The 18,398-nt window shown below is 36.1% G+C and overlaps 1 protein-coding gene across 3 annotated transcripts in view; it reads left to right on the top strand.

Moving 5' to 3' along the window:
• ANO4 (anoctamin 4) overlaps positions 1 to 18,398 on the top strand; it is a 384,614-nt gene that overhangs the window by 136,627 nt on the left and 229,589 nt on the right. For 2 of the 3 annotated variants that reach the window (XM_046014083.1, XM_046014084.1), the window contains exon 3: positions 17,588 to 17,692. The exons of the other annotated variant lie outside the window; for it this stretch is intronic. In XM_046014083.1, the coding sequence (XP_045870039.1) occupies positions 17,588 to 17,692 (105 nt within the window). The remainder of the gene's footprint in view (positions 1 to 17,587; positions 17,693 to 18,398) is intronic. 3 annotated transcript variants of the gene reach the window in all.

Genomic DNA, 18,398 nt, shown 5'->3' with positions numbered 1-18,398 from the left:
CTGAAATCCGTAGAGCAGGCCCTTATGAATGGCATGCTGGAACTTTTGGGCACAGCTGAAGCTTCTGTCTGTAGGAGGAATTTCTTCAGAGAAGCCTCAGTTCTGCTTTTGAGACCTTTCAATTGGTTGAATCAGTCCTACCCAGATTATTTAAGATAATCTCTCTTACTTAAAGAAACTAGTTATGTACTTTAATTATGTCTAGAAAACACCTTCACAACAACACCTAGACTAGTGTTCATTGTATAACTGGGGACTGTAGTCTCACCAAGTAGTCATATCAACCAGACCATCATATCAAATCAGACTGACTTTCTTTCAGCTCTCCATCACATGATGCTATTCCACATGTCCCAACCTTTGTTCATGCTGTAATCTTTAGGATGTCCTGACTTTGTTCCATTATCTTTTAACATTTTGAAATTACCTGTCTATGTCTCCACTATAAGGTATTCAAGGGCAGAGATTTTGGATTATATATCTTTGTCCTTTCAATAAATATTTGTAGGGTATTATTGAACTGAGTCTCCATTACTTATTTATCAGACTATTACAGTAGTTTTATTGTACATTTTTCCAGCTTTATTGGGATATCATTGACACATTACAATTGTTTTATAATTGTTCTCCCTGACTTTCTATCAACAAATGTTTATTGAAAGCCTATTAGGTTACCAGGTACTCTTCAAGTATTTAGGATACATCAGTGGGTGAGATAGGGATAAGTCTGGCAGTTTGAGGAACAGCACAGAGACCCCTGAACCTAGAATGAGGGGAAACACCAGCTTAGATAGGCCAGAGAGAACAGGGCCTTGTAGGCCACTATAAGGACTTAGAGCTCTTTGCAAAATGGGAGTTCTTATAGGTTTTTGAGCAGAAGAATCCCATGCTCTTACTTTTTTTTCTAAATTTACTTATTTATTCAGGAGAGAGAAAAAGAGAGCATGAGAATGTGTGAGGGTGGGGGGGGAGGGGCAGAGAAGGGGAGAGAATTCTCAAGCGGATTCCCCACTGAGTGCAGAGCTTGATGCAGGGCTTGATGCTAGGACCCTGAGATCATAACCTGAGTCAAAATCAAGAGCAGGATGCTTAACTGACTGAGCCACCCGGGTGCCCTGATGTGACATATTTTAAGAGGCCCACAGTTGCAGCTATGTGAAAATACATCATAGATGGAGAGGGTGAAAGGAGAAAGGTCAGGTAAGAGACCATCATAACAGTCTGGTAAAAGGGAAAGTGGTATCTCTAACTAGGTGTGGCAGAAATGGTATTAAGAATTTGGATTCTGGAAGTATTTTAAAGTTGGACCATCAGGATTTCACAGTGGATCAGATGTGGTGTAAGAGAGAAAAGGGAGCTAAAGAGGACTGTAAAGTGTTTGGCCTGAATAAATTAGATTGGTATCAACTGAGATGGAGAAGGCTGCAGGTTAAGTAGATTAAGTGGATTTTAGGGAGGAAGGAGGGCAAAGATGAGAAGACCAATTGTAGACATGGTAATATTGAGAACTAATGAGATCATATGGGTCAGTGGAATAAGCATATCTGGAGTTTGAGAGATTGATCTGGGAAGGAGATACAAAATCAACTTTTGTTGATATATAAATGGTCTATAAAGTCTTATGATGAAAAGAGATGACTGAAGGAAGAAGTAAAGATGGAGAAGGGGAGAGGATGAAAGGCTAGAATTTGGGTGACTCTAACAGTAAAGGTAAGAGAGAATGAAGACCAAGAAAGAATGACTGTCAAGGATGTAAAGAAACTAGAAATTACATGTTTTGGAAGTAAAGAAAGTTTATCAAGAAGAGAGGAGTGGGGGCACCTGGGTGGCTCAGTGGGTTAAGCCTCTACCTCCAGCTCAGGTCATGATCTCAGGGTCCTGGCATTGAGCCCCACATCAGGCTTTCTCCTCAGCAGGGACCCTGCTTGCCCCTCTCTCTCTGCCTGCCTCTCTGCCTACTCTTTCTATGTCAAATAAATAAAAATATTTTAAAAAGAAGAGTGGGGTGATTATATAGGTTAAATGTTGCTGAAACTCATGTAAGATGAGAGCTAAGAGTTGGCCATTGCTTTTAGTAAAGTGGCAATCAATGATTTTGATAAGAACAGTTTTTGGTGAAGTGGTGGGGATGAAACCCTGATTAAAGTGAGTTTAGTGGCACCTGGTCATTACATCTGCCTTCAGCTCAGGTCCTGATCCCAGGGTCCTGGAATTGAACCCCACATCAAGCCCAACATCAGGCTTCCTGCTCAGTGGGAAGCCTGCTTCTCCCTCTCCCTCTCCCCTTGCTTGTGTTCCCTCTCTCGCTGTGTCTCTCTCTGTCAAGTAAAATAAATAAAATCTTTTAAAATAAATAAATAAAATTGGTTTAAGGGAAAATAGAGGGACATGAATTAGATATTGTGACTATTGATGACTTTTTTTTAAAGATTTTATTTATTTATTTGACAGACAGAGATTATAAGTAGGCAGAGAGGCAGGCAGAGAGAGAGAGAGAGAGGAGGAAACAGGCTCCCTGCTGAGCAGAGAGCCCGATGCGGGGCTCAATCCCAGGACCCTGGGATCATGACTTGAGCCAAAGGCAGAGGCTTTAACCCACTGAGCCACCCAGGTGCCCCTACTGATGACTTTTTAAAAGCAGTCTTGCTGTGCAGGTTAGTGAAGAAATAAGGCCTGGGCTGAAGACGAAGTAGTCAAGAGAGCATTTTGTTTTTTTTCAAAATAGCACATCTCCAGCAGATAATTTATGATGTTCAGGAGAGGGGAGAATTCATGATGTGGGTGTCAGTGAGAAATGAGAGTTATACACAATAGAATTATGAATAATTTAACCATGATAACAGATGGGAAGGGAGAGTACGTGTGGCTGTTGGCAGTGCGATGAGGGTCTAAAAAGTTCTTTCCTACTTTATCAGTTTTATCTGTAATGTGGGAGGCGAGGTCATCACTGAGAATGAGAATGAAATCTTATTCAGAGAGGGAGGGAGGGGGAGGTGGTATAAAGATAGGTGGTATGGATGGGGGAAATAAGATTGACAGCCAGCCTACATTAAAGGGCTATTTGAAATTCATGGTCATGAAATTAGGACAAGTCATCATCGTTGTGTGTTTTTCTTTTAACTCTGTTTAGGTACATGCATGAAGACATAGAATAGATGCACAGTTACATGTAGTCAGGGTTGTGATTTTTGCCAAGGAAGTAGGAAAAGAGAGAGAGAATCAAAGGTGTATGAGAGGGAATGATGACAATTGGTTATGTGATTCAAATGTGATAAAGAGGGGAGTGAAGCCCATAAGGGAATGAGGGGGTAGTGAGAAGTTGAGAGAATTGGTTGAAGGTTCCAGATGGGTTGAAAGCATGCCAGGTTAGGGTAGGGAGAAGTAAAGCTAAAAAGTTAAGAGGTGGTTGTAAGAGAGTGAGTGGAATGACTGACACTGATATTATGGAGGATTTTGTTATTATTAGTAACGACAAGGTCTATACTAGGGTATGAAATGAATGGCTGTAATAGAGTGGGAGGCACGATCATTGGAGGAAAGAATTCTTAGGGACTGAGAAGCCAGGGTTTGGGAAAGATCATCTATATAGATATTGAAATTGTCAAAGATTGAATAGTATTTAGAAGAGGAATAATAAGCCATGACTTGAGCTTATCCAGAAATGAGGGAGCATGACTTGAAAGTGATACAACAACCTGAGATTCAATATTAGGGATGTTTAGGGAATAGGGAAAATTGGTGGTCTGAAGGTGTCATTAATATTCAAGGAAGATACCTCTTCCTCTCCAGGTCCATTGGTGTTAGGACTATAGGAGAAAAATAGTACCATCGGAAAGAGCCACAGGGAAGCAGTGACTTCTGGAAGAGTCAGGCTTTGATAAGAGCAAGATGATGAGAAAAGTCTGAGAAAGACTGATGATGGGAGGAGAATTCTGGAGAGCCCAGTGGAAGGGATTTAGATGTGGGGGAATTGCATTCAACAGCTTTCTTTAATTATTTTTCTGAACCATCCCAAAGTTTTCCTTCAAAGATCATTAATATTATCCCTCCTCTACTTAATAATCTTTATGGATATCCAGAAGAAAGTGCAACTTTATAAGTACAGTTTCTCAAGCCCTCTACAGTTTAACCTCTCCCTTTTTTTCCTGGCTTATCTTTACACCCCAGCCTCCCTTATTCTACTTTAACCACCTATGGCCCTTCATTATTTCTCAAATAAGCTCTTCCCACTTTTGGAAATGCCCCTTCCCCCAGTAAATCTCTACTTAGCCCTTCTCATTCCTCAAAATGTAACCCAGTTCCCTATCCTCTCAAAAGCCTCCTAGATCTCATTGGTCAGAATGCCTACTTTCTAGTACTTCTACAGAATTCAGAATCCTTATCAAAATCCATATTTTTTTTTATATTTCATAGTTCTCCTGGAAGTTAGGAACTGTATTCAATTTTTCTTTGTATTCTCCATCTCCACTAACCCCATGCTTTATTCAGAGAAAGTTTACTAAATGATTATTTGCTGTTTGTCGAAATCTATTCCACCCACTGCATACAGGTTGGCATTCTGAAGTTACACAGGCTAAATCTAGTTCCTTCAAGTGATGTTCCTTTAAAAACACATCTTGAGCTATTTCCCAACTGAAACATTTCCTTAAGTGTCTTCAATGCTTCCTTCAATGATATGGTATTCAGATTGTTTACCATCCTACCCACTCTGCTATTAGAAACCATCTTATTTCAATTACTGCCTCTTTGAATATACAGTGCCCAGAATTACATATTTTGTTTATGTGTCACCCAGGTAGAGTCAGTCAGTGTTTAGTTGACATCCTATGCTGAAATAAATATAATAAAAATTTGAAGAAATGTTAAAGTATTTTCTAATGCTATAATGTCAGTGTGAGATAATTTGGCAGATCTCAAGTGACTGATCTCACCTTAAAAACATCACTACGTTTATCCATACTTTTTTTTTTTTAAAGGTTTGATTTATTTATTTGACAGACAGAGATCACAAGTAGGCAGAGAGGCAGGCAGAAAGAGAGGAGGAAGCAGGCTCCCCACCGAGCAGAGAGCCCGATGTGGGGCTCGATCCCAGGACCCTGGGATCATGACCTGAGCTGAAGGCAGAGGCTTTAACCCACTGAGCCACCCAGGCGCCCCTATCCATACTTTTATCATAGATATTGAAACCTACTTGCATTTGGGTAATGGTAGAAAATATAAATAAAGTCAGTTCTTTAGCAATGAATTATAATTAAAAATTATTTTAAATTATAATTAAAAACCTGTTTTTAAATATATATATTTAAATCTATTCTGCAAGATGGAGGTAACTTCAGTTACAACCTTTTATTTTTAATATACTTACACTAATGCATCATAGTTCTCTGTTGGGAGATTATACAAGAGCTCTCAAACTTATTGGTAGTGAGTCATAGATTTTAGAAGCATCATGAACATTTTAGTAATATTAAGGCCTATTATGTGATCATCATCTTTTTACAAAGTTAATAACCCCAGTTCTTAAAGTGCTCTCTAAAAGCTCACTCAGACTGGTTGTGGAGTACAAAAAGAAAAAAATGAGAGTCTCGTTGATCTTCTATGCTATCAGCCTTGAACAATTTCAAATCATTTATTTCACTTTGGGTTTACCAAAATTTCCGAGTTCCTACTATGTACAAACAAATATTTATTTGGAAGATAACTTGTTGGGACTGGAATGGTGTAGAACTCTATTACACATGGACCTTAGGAGGCTTACAGTCATGTCCAGAGAGAAATCAGCCTGGGTTCTTTGGTTATAAACAACTGAAACTAATTATTTAATCCAAGCAAAGAATGAATTTAAATCTGGAGGATATGTATGGGAATGGATGGAAACAGCCTTGGAAAAGGAAGAGAAACCAATAAATGAATTATTTGATTATCTGGAATAAATAAACCGTTTGTTTTAGTTTTGCATTATTTGGCTCAAGTTTTGAAGACTCGGGAAAGCCAGTCTTATGGCCACCCTTTCCCTTGCCTGAGGTGGTGATGAAAGAAAGGATGGGACAGAAGGACACTTCTCCCTTTAGCTGTTATAGTAGGGTTATAGGACCACTTGGGCTACATATTGTAAGGGAAAGACACAGCCCCAAAAGTAGAGGGGATGATAGAAAAGAGAAATGAATATATAAGAATGTCCACTAGACCTGTATGTAACCTGCTATATTAGAAGCCAAACTGTTTTAAGGGCTGGAACAAAGATATAAAGTTATGGAAATATTCTTAGTGAGAAAAATTTAAGAATTCATAAGGTGTAAAGTCTACAAATTGAACTTTGAAGTCAACTAGGATATCAACAAGAGGATGGAGGGATGGCCATTCGTATGTAGGAGAGTTATTATTCTAATAACAGAGAATGCGTTGTACTGGTTATGAATGTAGCCTTTGTTAGAGATTTTTGAAACCAGATATGTTAACTGATAGCTATGCAGACTTGGGCAACTGACTTAATTTCTGTGAATCTCAGTTTTCTGACCAGCAAAATGAGGATATTAATACCTATTTCATAGTGTTAGAGTTGCCAGCTGAAATACAGAGTTCACAGTTAAATTTCAAATAAACAACAAATGCTTTTTGGTGTATTTCTCAATACTACATGGGGCACCTTATAATAAAAAATTACTAGTTGTTTATTTGAAATTCAAATTTAACTGGGTACTCTGTATTTTTATGTACTTTAGCTGGCAACTCTATATAACATTGTTAGGACAAGTTAATAAATTCATCAATGTAAAATGCTCAATATGATCCTTGTCACGTAGTAAGTGCTCAGTAATAAATAGTAGTGATTACTTTTGTCTTCATCATCACAGACAAAACTCAGAAGCCTGAAAGTGAATATGTCACAGAACCCTTACTTGCTCAGTCACTGTACCATAGAGCGGTTTTTCAACTTGGGCTAGAATGAATATTCTCATTATGCTATATAACACAGGAGCTGTTTACCTTTGTCTTGTATGTGTGTAGTTTTGTTTTTCTTCTGATTGTTTCAGATTATTTCTCTTGTGTGTTGATTTCAATTTGACCTTATCTTTTAGCCACTCATAACTAACAAATATTATTTTCTATTCCCTTTTATAGACAAATAATAGAAGTATTAAATAGCACCAAGCTTGGGACTATAATTTAAGGATCAAGAGCAGAGTAAACTGAAGTATTGATTGTAATTTTTTGAATTTGAAACTGTAAAACTTTGTGGGTATAGATCACATTATCCCAGTTTAATGACTGTGCTGCATAAAATAGAATTAGAAGCGTTCTGCAATCTTAAATACTTCTTCTATTGCTTTTCCTTTATCTGTTAGGCCTTTCATATAGTCCCAGAAGAATAATGTCAGTCCCAGAATTTGTCCGTTATTCTCTTTTAGAGTTTGTAAAATGGCATTTTTACTGATATGTTTACTGGTTTTCCCAAGTAATTTCTGCCACAGTTCCTTTTATCTTTTAATTTAAAATCTGAGCAGCCCTTTAAGCCTGATTATTTTTTTCATATATATATATATAATGGACTATATAAATGCTGGGACAAGTTGATTTCACACAAGAGACACTTTAGGATTTTGTTGTGTCTAGTAAAGCTAGAATGTGGTTCTGTCTGTATATGGAGTTATTAAGTGTTTGGTAGAAATAAAATTATAGCTACAATTTATTAATAACTCTACCATATTCTCAATCTCAAGAACTGTTAAGCCGCTTGCATCATTCCTTATCTCATTTAATTTCCCTAATATTGTCATGCAGTTATCCTTATTTTTCTGACTGGGGAAACTAAGGCACAGAGGTGGTTAAATAACTTGCCCAAGGATGTACAGCCGGTAAATGGCAGAAGCAAGATTCCACATCAGTTAGTCTGATTCCCTTATTCAAGGTGCTGATGTTACCTTCTTCTTTAAATGATGTGGTGGCAATATATTTCTAGCAAGTTAGTATAACAAAGCCTTGGAAAACTTAAATTACAAGTCCTGTAATAGTTCACACCTTAGCATAAGGAGACCATACTGAAGAAGGGACCAGTAAGATTCAATTGGAAAGTGATGATCCACTTTGTAGCTTTCTTTTTTGTTGTACTCTGCATTAGGCCTTTATTTATTTATTTTTTTATCCTCCCTTTTTCTGGTTCCAATTCTGGTTCTGATTATAGAACACGTTCCCATTTCCCTGAGTTTTAACGATTACTTTCTGGCCCTCATGTCAAGCTCTGATCTCAAATTAGGAAACAGATTGAACTCAGCAAGTGCCTTTCATGTTCTCTTTCACCCCTTAAATGGCAGTACTAGGAGCTATGCAGAAAGGGACGGCAATAAACATTGGGGTACAAATGGCCCTTCTTTTCATTACATCTGTATCTTTGGGGTAAATACCGAGCAGTGCAATTGCAAGGTCATAGGGAAGCTCTATTTTTAATTTCTTCAGGAATCTCCACACTGTTCTCCAAAGTGGCTGCACTAACTTGCATTCCCACCAACAGTGTAAGAGGGTTCCCCTTTCTCCACATCCTCTCCAGCACACGCTGTTTCCTGTCTTGCTAATTTTGGCCATTCTAACTGGTGTTAGGTGGTATTTCAATGTTGTTTTAATTTGAATCTCCCTGATGGATAGTGATGATGAACATTTTTTCATGTGTATGATAGCCATTTGTATGTCTTCGTTGGAGAAGTGTCTGTTCATATCTTCTGCCCATTTTTTGATATGATTATCTGTTTTGTGTGTGTTGAGTTTGAGAAGTTCTTTGCTACGGTCGCCAAACTGTGGAAAGAACCAAGATGCCCTTCAACGGATGAATGGATAAGGAAGATGTGGTCCATATACATGATGGAGTATTATGCCTCCATCAGAAAGGACGAATACCCAACTTTTGTAGCAACATGGACAGGACTGGAAGAAATTATGCTGAGCGAAATAAGTCAAGCAGAGAGAGTCAAGTATCATATGGTCTCACTTATTTGTGGAGCATAACAAATAACATGGAGGACATGGGGAGATGGAGAGGAGAGGGAGTTGAGGGAAACTGGAAGGGGAGATGAACCATAAGAGACTATGGACTCTGAAAAACAACCAGAGGGTTATGAAGGGGCGGCAGGAGGGGGGGGGGGTGGGAGGTTGAGGAACCAGGTGGTGGGTAATAGGGAGGGCACGTACTGCATGGAGCACTGGGTGTGATGCCAAAACAATGAACACTGTTATGCTGTAAATAAGCAAATAAAAATAAATAAATTAATTAAAAAAAAAAAAGAAAGGGACAGGCAAAGACAAGGAGCAAGTAAGGAGAGATTTTTTTTTTTTTTTTAAAGCCAAGAAAGACTTGTGTTTTTCCTAAGAAACCAAATGACGGTTGACTTACCTCTAGTTCTGCCAAAATGAGAGTAGAGATTTAACTCATTCTTTAGGGAAAAAGTAAGAAAAAAGCAATTGGATGGCTATTTTTTACAACAGTAATGATCATAATACAACCACCTCACATTAAATGGTGCTTCATTGTTTCCAAAGGGCTTTCACAAATATTTCTCCTACATCTCACTTAGTTCTTCCAGCAGCCCATGGGGTGGAATTATTCCTATTTTACTGTGGCTGAGGAAGTGAAATTGCTTGCCCAAATGCATAAAATTAGTAATTGGTGTTCCCTAAGACCTATGTCTTTAATTTCTTATGAGTGGGTTTTTTTTTTTTTCAGCTATGCCCTTTTCCCCCCTTGAAGATGAAAATTAGTTGAGTGTGAAATTTTAAAGTTTTTCTCATCACTTTATCTGGAAACAAACATTGAGAATTGTGGCTGAAGCTTCTTTACTGAACCTAAAGAACCTGGCTACTCTTCCTGAATAGATCTGAAGCTGGGTAAAATTACATGTTTGTTTTATCTGTGAAGCGGATTTTTCATGTGACTGGAAGATAAGATCTTCCACATGGCTTTGAAATTATGTAGTAGAAAAACTGTAAGTTACTTTGGCCTTCTCTTTCATTTCTCATTGCGTTGAAGGTGAATGCGGTATCTTTCAGAACAGTCAATGGTATGATTTGGAAATAACCTTAATCATCCTTCATTTGAATCTCTTCCTCTTTAAGTGTTTTTTTTTTTTTAATGTATGATGTGAGTTTAGTAAATATGGGGTGCTTAGGAAAACAAGCTATTTTGGGCTTTGGTATCTGTGTTCCTTGCTCTCACTTGCTGAGTAACAAAATTGTGTTTTCTAAAAATACGTGCCAGATTCTTTCCTTAGATATTTACATTTTCCTTTCTCTTTGCTGAGGGACATATGCACATCTTTTGACTTATATCATGCATGTAGAGAGAATTTTCTGAAGAATCTTTTCAAAACCATTTGAACACACAAAATGAAGAAAAGTTGAAAAAAAGTCAGCTACAAGGAAAGCCAAATGACTAATTTCTGGAACAAGGATTGTATTTTGTGGAACATAAAACTCTATCTTCTGCCCAAGGTTACTTCAAAATCTTATATTTAAGAAGGAGAGATTTAAATTATAATTTAGCTCAAGACCATACAAATATAACTAGTGACCTTACCCCTACCTAAGCCCTTAATTGTGGAAGTTAATAATAAACTTCGACTATGCTTAATTTCCTCAGTTAGAGGTGAGGGTCATATACAAAATGGACAAAATCTTAGCTCTCATGAGACTTGTCTTTTAAGGCCATGCTCTCACACATTCATCTCAAGTACTTCTGTAGATTTATCATGCAAGTTAAGAAAATAAGCAACATTATAGTAATGCTGAAGGTCTCATGGTTTCTATTCTGCAACCCCTCCTAAAATCCTTAGGATTTTTCCTTCCCTTCTTCTATAAGAACACATTTCATCATAGCAACAGAACTCAGCGGATAGGAGATTGGAAGACCCCCCCCTTTTGCCCCCTCCCCCCCGCCACGGAGCCCTCCCTATAGGACTCCCAGATCCTTCCTGCCCTTTGGAGCTTTGCAGCTCTGATTTCTAAGCCCTCTTTGGAACTTCTAGTGCAAGGATGCCCTATAATTTGGGAGACACTGTTTGCCAATCCTGAGAAACATGAAAACAATTTTGTTGAAAGTCAGCCATTACTGGCTCAAGTATTAGAATTTTTCTTTCCATTTTAGACCTGAAAAACATCTATCTGCTATTAGCCAAATGTGGTTCTCTGGTCAGGAACCAGTCCAGAATTGAGTCCTTAGAATTGCTCAGTGTTAATCATTTTGGAAAAAATATCTAGCTTTTATAGTGACTGGTGTCAGTGAATCTGTCTGTTTATTCCTTCTAATACAATGCTGGGCTTTCTTTTGTAAGACAATGATCTTGCAATATCACTAGATTTATAGTTATACAACACTAATATGAAAGAGTGATTCGTGTATCTTTTTACAATAGCACTTATGAAGCATCCTCTCTTGTGAAGCCTTTTTAGCTTACAGCATGCTAGATAGATTATTGGTAAACAATATAAATGAAATTAAGAAACAGAGATGGAAAGTTTTTCTAGAACTGGTGCAATATCCCACATGTGAATCTAGGGTTTCCAATTTCAGATCCTTCAGAAGAACTGAATTTATTTTCTTCCTTCTTAAAATATGTATCTTGAGCATTGTCTGATGCAGGGAAAGTTTGTAAAGAAGACAGAACGTACCTCTCCCCCTTCTTAATACTGTGCTTCATCTTAACACTGTCATAGAAACACTGAATTCACTACAAGGAATTGAAAACAAACTCTCAATTACAAGAATGGTGTTTTTTTGCAGCCTATTAAGTCCAAAAATATTCATGTGAGGATTTATTTTAGATTTTATTATCAAGTTTTGATATATCACCATTTCCTGTTCTGTAAAAATGTTGCATTTGATAATTTGTATTAATAATACCTCTTGGGACAGGAAATACCAATTTTTATTTGCAGAATATAAATAGAATGTAGACAGATGCTCAGATCAAGCTCATTCATTATGAGAAAATATCATTGTCCCTTTTAGCCCACTTTACAGAGTTCCCCATCTTGTATGTTGCATGGCAAAGGTAAGATTTAACTTGTTACACTTCTCTTTATTTCTGTTTCAACATGAAATAACTATTTCAAGTCTAATTAGAAGTTTTTAATGCATTTTTTTTATTTAATCCAGACCCTAAACTTGGAATTGGCCTTCATTTGCAGAGAACAGAATATGTCATTATAAAATTAGACAGATGAGATATAGAAAATAGATCATCAAAAAAAAAGAAAAAAGAAAATAGATCATCACTTGATGATCTAACACTATGAGCCATATTTACATGCATGTAAACAATTGTCCATAATTTTTAATAGAGCTTCTCAAAAATGTCCTCCTTTCCATTTTATAAATGAGAAAAATAAGGCTCATTATTTAATGGCTCAGGGTTACATAAAAAAGGAATTCAAATCCAGGTCAATGTAGTATCAAAATCTGCTTTTCTATACTACTATGTATTAATTTGCAAATATAGAATCTATTTATATTTGAACAAGATATTGAATTTAAAGTCATTTAAAGTTATTGAACTAAGACAATATAACAGAATAACTAAGAATAATGATTGGATGGATGGGTGGAGGGCAAGAGGAAGTGGCAGTCCATCATATAACTTATATTGTCTTGTATCATAGCAGGAAATAATAAGTAATATATAAAATTGATCAAGATACAATGACATACCCACATGGAAATAGCCAAAAGAAGTAAAAACAAACTCTTGAGAGTATTGGTGCTAAAGGAATGGGTTTGGGGTTGAGAAAGGGGTAAGGTTGACAACTGTTGACTTTTCTAATAAGATTTAAGATGTTGACACCTTAGCATTTTCTTTATTACTTGACAGGATTTGAGAAGAGTTCACAAAAAAGTAAGTGTTTGGGGGCGCCTGGGTGGCTCAGTGGGTTAAAGCCTCTGCCTTTGGCTCAGGTCATGATCCCAGGGTCCTGGGATCAAGCCCCGCATCGGGCTCTCTGCTCCGCGGGGAGCCTGCTTCCTCCTCTCTCTCTGCCTGCCTCTCTGCCTACTTGTGATCTATGTCTGTCAAATAAATAAATAAAATCTTAAAAAAAAAAATTAAAAAAAAGTAAGTGTTTGATTTAGATCGTCTTTCACAGTTGTCTATAGATAACCTATCAAGAAGTCTTAAAATTATGTATAATGAAAGAAAACTGGGATGTTTTCTCAGTCTGTTTCCACTGCTACTAGTAATATAAAATTGCAGTGTAAGAACTTTAATTGAGAAATTAATATGTTCAAGGCATTGATCTAGATTCTGTAGGAGATAAAAAGGTAGATGCAGTTTGGTCCCAGGCCTCCATCATGTTTTAGTTTAGTTGAGGGTGCTAGAGATTTAAAGAAAATCTAGATGGGGAGAGATAAGAGCTTACATGTTGTCTGTGTCTACTCCATACTGTGCCAAATATTTTACCTACCTGAGTTTTGATGGAAAACATGTACCATAAAAAAGATAAAATATAAGTAGCTATAGAAGTTCAAAATAGAAATGTAGAAAATGGTGTTTGCTTGTTAGGGTCAAGAAATGCTTCCTAAAGCAGAGCATTTAGGAAGGGCCTTAAAAGTAGAAAGGGATTTCCACGGGCAGAGATGGAATGGGAGAGGTATTGACATATGTGTTAACTAAGACTCCTATTTAGAGCTTTTTTTTTTAATTCCTTTTTTATATAAGCATTTAGCTAAATCCATGTAAACCAGTTATGAATCTAAAAAGAATTTTTAACATTTTGTTTGCTCAGCTGAAGATCTTTTATTAAATGTAAGCATGGTTATCATGGTTCCTTTTTATTAGAACTACTTTCAACTTGACTCACACAACAGAATCACAATTAAGATTTGAGTATAATCATTCACTCAAGTGTGAGAAAAGCTCAAGGTGGATTTGGATCACATGAACTTTGTGGCTATTTTTGATTTTTAAAATTGTTCATTATGTTCTCTACATCATCAGGAATCTTTTTAAAAGTTTCCCCTCTTTAATGTAACTTACTGGTTTAGTTTCCTTGGGATTAAATTTGGTTGCATGCCAATGACTGAGGCCCAGTGGTGTTATGTTTTATTTTAAAACTTCATCATTTTGAAACCATGACATTTTCACCATCTTGCCTCTGAAAAAGAGCTTTGTGTTTTGACTCAAAGTCAGAGGCATCTCTGACTGTAGAAAGAGCTTTGATTCTTCACTTTTTAGAGATCACATCAAAAATGTAGGACCAACAATAAACAAATATCAGAAGTTCAAAATAGACATAGATCTTTCTGTATTGAAGTATTTTGTCTTGTTCACTGGGCAGTGTGCGCTAAAGATAAAGATTGTCACCTTGAAGGATTCATTTGAAAATGTCCTTGAAAAAGTGATCACTTTCTATTTAGGAAAGTTTACAAAAGTCCTTGTTTTATAGCATTCCCTACTTTGTCATGTTGGACTTTAATGGATGACTTCCTGCCAGAAGTTCCAGACCCTTATATTACAATTTAAAATGTGTTTTATATTTCTTCGAGAGCAGGGGAAGGAAAATACGTATTTTAGGGATTCTAAATGTGATCTTACAATTTACCATGAAGAGAATGTTGCATCCTGCAATTTGGAGCTATTTAAATTTATATATTTTAAGAATTAATTTTTTTTTTACATTTAAGAATTAATTTACATTTAAGAATTTAGAAAATCATATGTTAGATTGATCCCTTATTAGCAACTGTAGTCTTTAAGTCTTGAATCCTGAACTCTCAAAATTTAATGTTCTCCAGTGCCACACAGTCTGAATTTAATGACTTCAAAATTACAAAAATATTTTGTTTATTGTTAAAAAAAATAGAGAAGATAAAGAATTAAACAAAATATATGAATATTTTACAGGTGAGAGATAACTTCTGTACCCATTCGGACTATTTCTTCCTGCCTTTTTTTCTAGTATATAAGGATAATTTTTTTTTTAATATACTTGAAACAAATCCATTTATCTCTCTCCCTGTATCCATTTTCCTTACATTTTTCTTGATATCTTAAGCATTAAATATTCTTTTAAAACAGACTTTAATGGCCTGAATGCCTCCTTTATGTTGTTTTTTTGGTGACTTTTATACTTCTATACTGTTCTCAAACCAAAATAATTACTAAAAAATTGTGGAATTTTGGTTATTAGAAATTATAGTTATTTATTAGTCAAAACTACTTCTGCATGAATTTATGAGCTCCTGACTAAGACAAACAAGGTATCTGTTTATTAGCCTCTTTAGCAAGTCATTTGTTTTTTAGTTTATGTAATGGTATTTGTCATGATCTGAAGCACTAGAACATGGGACTATTGGTAAATCCATTTCCCTTATTTCCAATAGCCTATATTTGTGACTGCTTTGATATGAGGGGTAGTCAAGAGTGGTAGGAGCATGTGTTGAAGTTGCATCTTGACAAGTTAGTAGATGTGTGACTTTGGGCAAATTATTCCTTCCCAGTGCACCCTCTTTTCAAAGGTAAAGACTAAATGAGATGATAAGGTACATAGCCTAGAGCCAGCCTATAGGCAGTATTGAATATTCTTATTTATTTTTTGTCATTGTTATTATAAGGCCTTTGGTTATTGAGCAGAACAAAAGCAGTTAGCCTTAGTAGAGGTTGAAAAGCAGTAGAGTGTCTTTGTACTTCTGCACATTAGCTGGCCATTGGGGGAAAAACCAAATAACCCATTTTAATTCCTGTTGAGAAGCTTAGTCTCAACTGTTAACTTCAGTGAGGCAACTGCATGCATGCATTTAAGAAGTTCACTATGTCTGCAGTGCTTGACAATGCTTGATAGTCACTGAAATGCATGCTGGTATCCCAAAGAACAGGCTTGTGGCTTCCTTCTCATTATTCAGTAGCTAGTTTCTGTATAAATGTCAATGTTCTTTTAATACATTATTATGGATGATAATAGTAGTGGCTTCCATTTACTGAGTGCTGACTATTTGACAGCTAAGAACTATTCATGCATTATGTCATTTAGTCTTCATGGTTGTTTTGTGAGACTGTTATTATCACCCCTATTTTTTTTAATTAACCTATAATGTATTAGTTGTTTCAGGGGTACAGGTCTGTGATTCATCAGTCTTATACAATTCACAACACTCACCATAGCACATACCTTCCCCAGTGTCTATAACCCAGCCACACCCAATTCCTCCCCCACCCCCAAACAACCCTCAGTTTGTTTCCTGAGATTAAGAATCTCATATGGTTTGTCTCCCTCCCCAGTCCCATCTTTTTCATTTTTCCCTCCTTTCCCCCACAACCCCCGCCCTCAAAATTCCTCATACCAGAGATATAATTTTATAGATAAGAAAACCAAGATTTAGAGAGATTCTGTTTCCTATTAAGAATTTGAATGCTGGTTTGCAGGATTCTAGAATCTAAGTTTATAGATTTCTTTATAGCTGTATGGCCTTTTTGTATGATAATACAAAATTATCACGTAGGCTTAGTCATTTGTTCAGCCTACATTTGTTGAGGGCTTGCTAGGTTCTAGCAGCCTCCATTTGTTGAGGGCCTGTTCTACGTACTGGGTGATAGCATGCAGGTAAAAATTTTTGCTCTTCTAAAGCATACCTTCTATTATATTAAGTTACTTCTGTCCATGTACCTCCTAGAATGAGTGTCCTTATACGATAGTGACTGTGTCATATTCTTTTGAGTTTTAGGGATGTAACTGAAATTTATTCAAGGCTAAGAATAATTCCTGGGCTTATGAAATAATTATTTCTACAAAAATATTAGAAGCTAGGGCATTCCCCACTCTATTCATCAGGCTATCTTTTTATTTTAGCGCTGGCTTTTTAGCTCTTCAAGATTCCTCAGAGTTAAAGATGTTCTTAGTGATTATTTTAAGAAACATTTAAAGGTTTATTATTATTAGCGATAAAACTACTTTTTGAGGACTTGGTTTCTTAGACATCTTTAATGTTCTATAGACGTGTGGAATAGCACACACACAAAAAACAAAAACTGTCTTCTTTAGAGCACACCAAAAATACACGAGACAAATGTAGTACAATAGGTTTAATTATATCATAGAAAAAATAGAAGTATTCTGATAGAATTGAAAAATAGATGATGTAGCAGGAAAGTCCAACTGTGAGGGGAAAAGTGATGTCTATTTTCCTGTATTATCAAGAATATTAAATCCTTTTCTGTGAATGAATCATAATTTTAAAGAAGATGATATGAAGTATTTGTGTTGAATGTCGCTTTTTAGCCATATGAAGATGAAAATAATTTTAAACGTCCTTGGGTGGAGGCTAACATATATCTTCACCTAGATCAGTAAATACTGTGAAGTGTATGATATTTTAGTAGAGTAATTGCCTTATTTTTTACATTGGAAATACAATTAAACCTTTTTGGTCCCATAAGGAGCAAATAGCTGGTAATGTTTCTCATTTTTTTTTTCAAGTCCTTTTTCCAAGAGGGAGGATCATTGGTGAATCAGCTAGCTATTCATTTTAGATTTTGACATTGCTTCTCCTTGGGACCCTAATGCTGGGCTCTCTGATAACCAGTGCAAACTCCATGAATATCTTTCATTTCTCTAGAAGGAGGTGTGGATTTGCAAGGCTACCAGCTGGATATGCAAATACTACCTGACGGCTCAAAGAGTGATGTGGACTTTTCAGAGATTCTTAATGCAATACAAGAAAGTAAGTTTCCCTCAAATTTTAATTTGACCATGAAAGGAGAAACTATTCTAATACTTGGGAGGGATGATAAAAATAGAAACCTTAGATGCCAAGTTTAAAGAAAATGTTGTAAAGGAGATACTGTGTAAAATAATTTTGAGTCCAGAAGAGATGGTTAGTGAAATGCAGGTTTAGTTTGTGAAACTAAGCCACACAGTATTGGGGTCTTCGAAGAGGCATGATGGTAGAACTGGAGTTTGATATTTAGTATAATATATCATGAATCACTAGGTACTATAATATTTAGATTCATTGATTAATCATAATCAAATAAATTTTCAAGAATACTATTATTAGAATACTATTCCTTTGCTCAGATGAAGAAGTAAATGTTGATGTAGTAACCTGATATCATGAATTTATTCTCCAAAAGTGTGTATTTCAAGTCACTGATGATAGGCTATAACTTGAGAAGTGACCTCTCTCTTCTAAACGTTTTGATTAATGTTAACTCTTCTTACATTGCTTTGTTTTATAGTTTTTACTAAGAATTTGATCTTAATATATTTACACAAGTTGTAGATTTAGCATTGAGGATGGATGATGTAGTATCATAGACTAAGTCATTAAAATTTGTGTTTCATTATCAGAGCCCTAATACTAGATAATGATACTCTTTTAAGATCAAATAGTATTCTACAGTGTTGTGCTTGAAGGTATTAGATCT

Source organism: Meles meles, chromosome 7 (genome assembly GCF_922984935.1).
Source record: "Meles meles chromosome 7, mMelMel3.1 paternal haplotype, whole genome shotgun sequence".
Lineage (NCBI taxonomy): Eukaryota > Metazoa > Chordata > Mammalia > Carnivora > Mustelidae > Meles > Meles meles.
The sequence above is the reverse complement of the archived record's forward strand: the minus strand, read 5'-3'. Positions and strand labels throughout refer to the sequence as shown.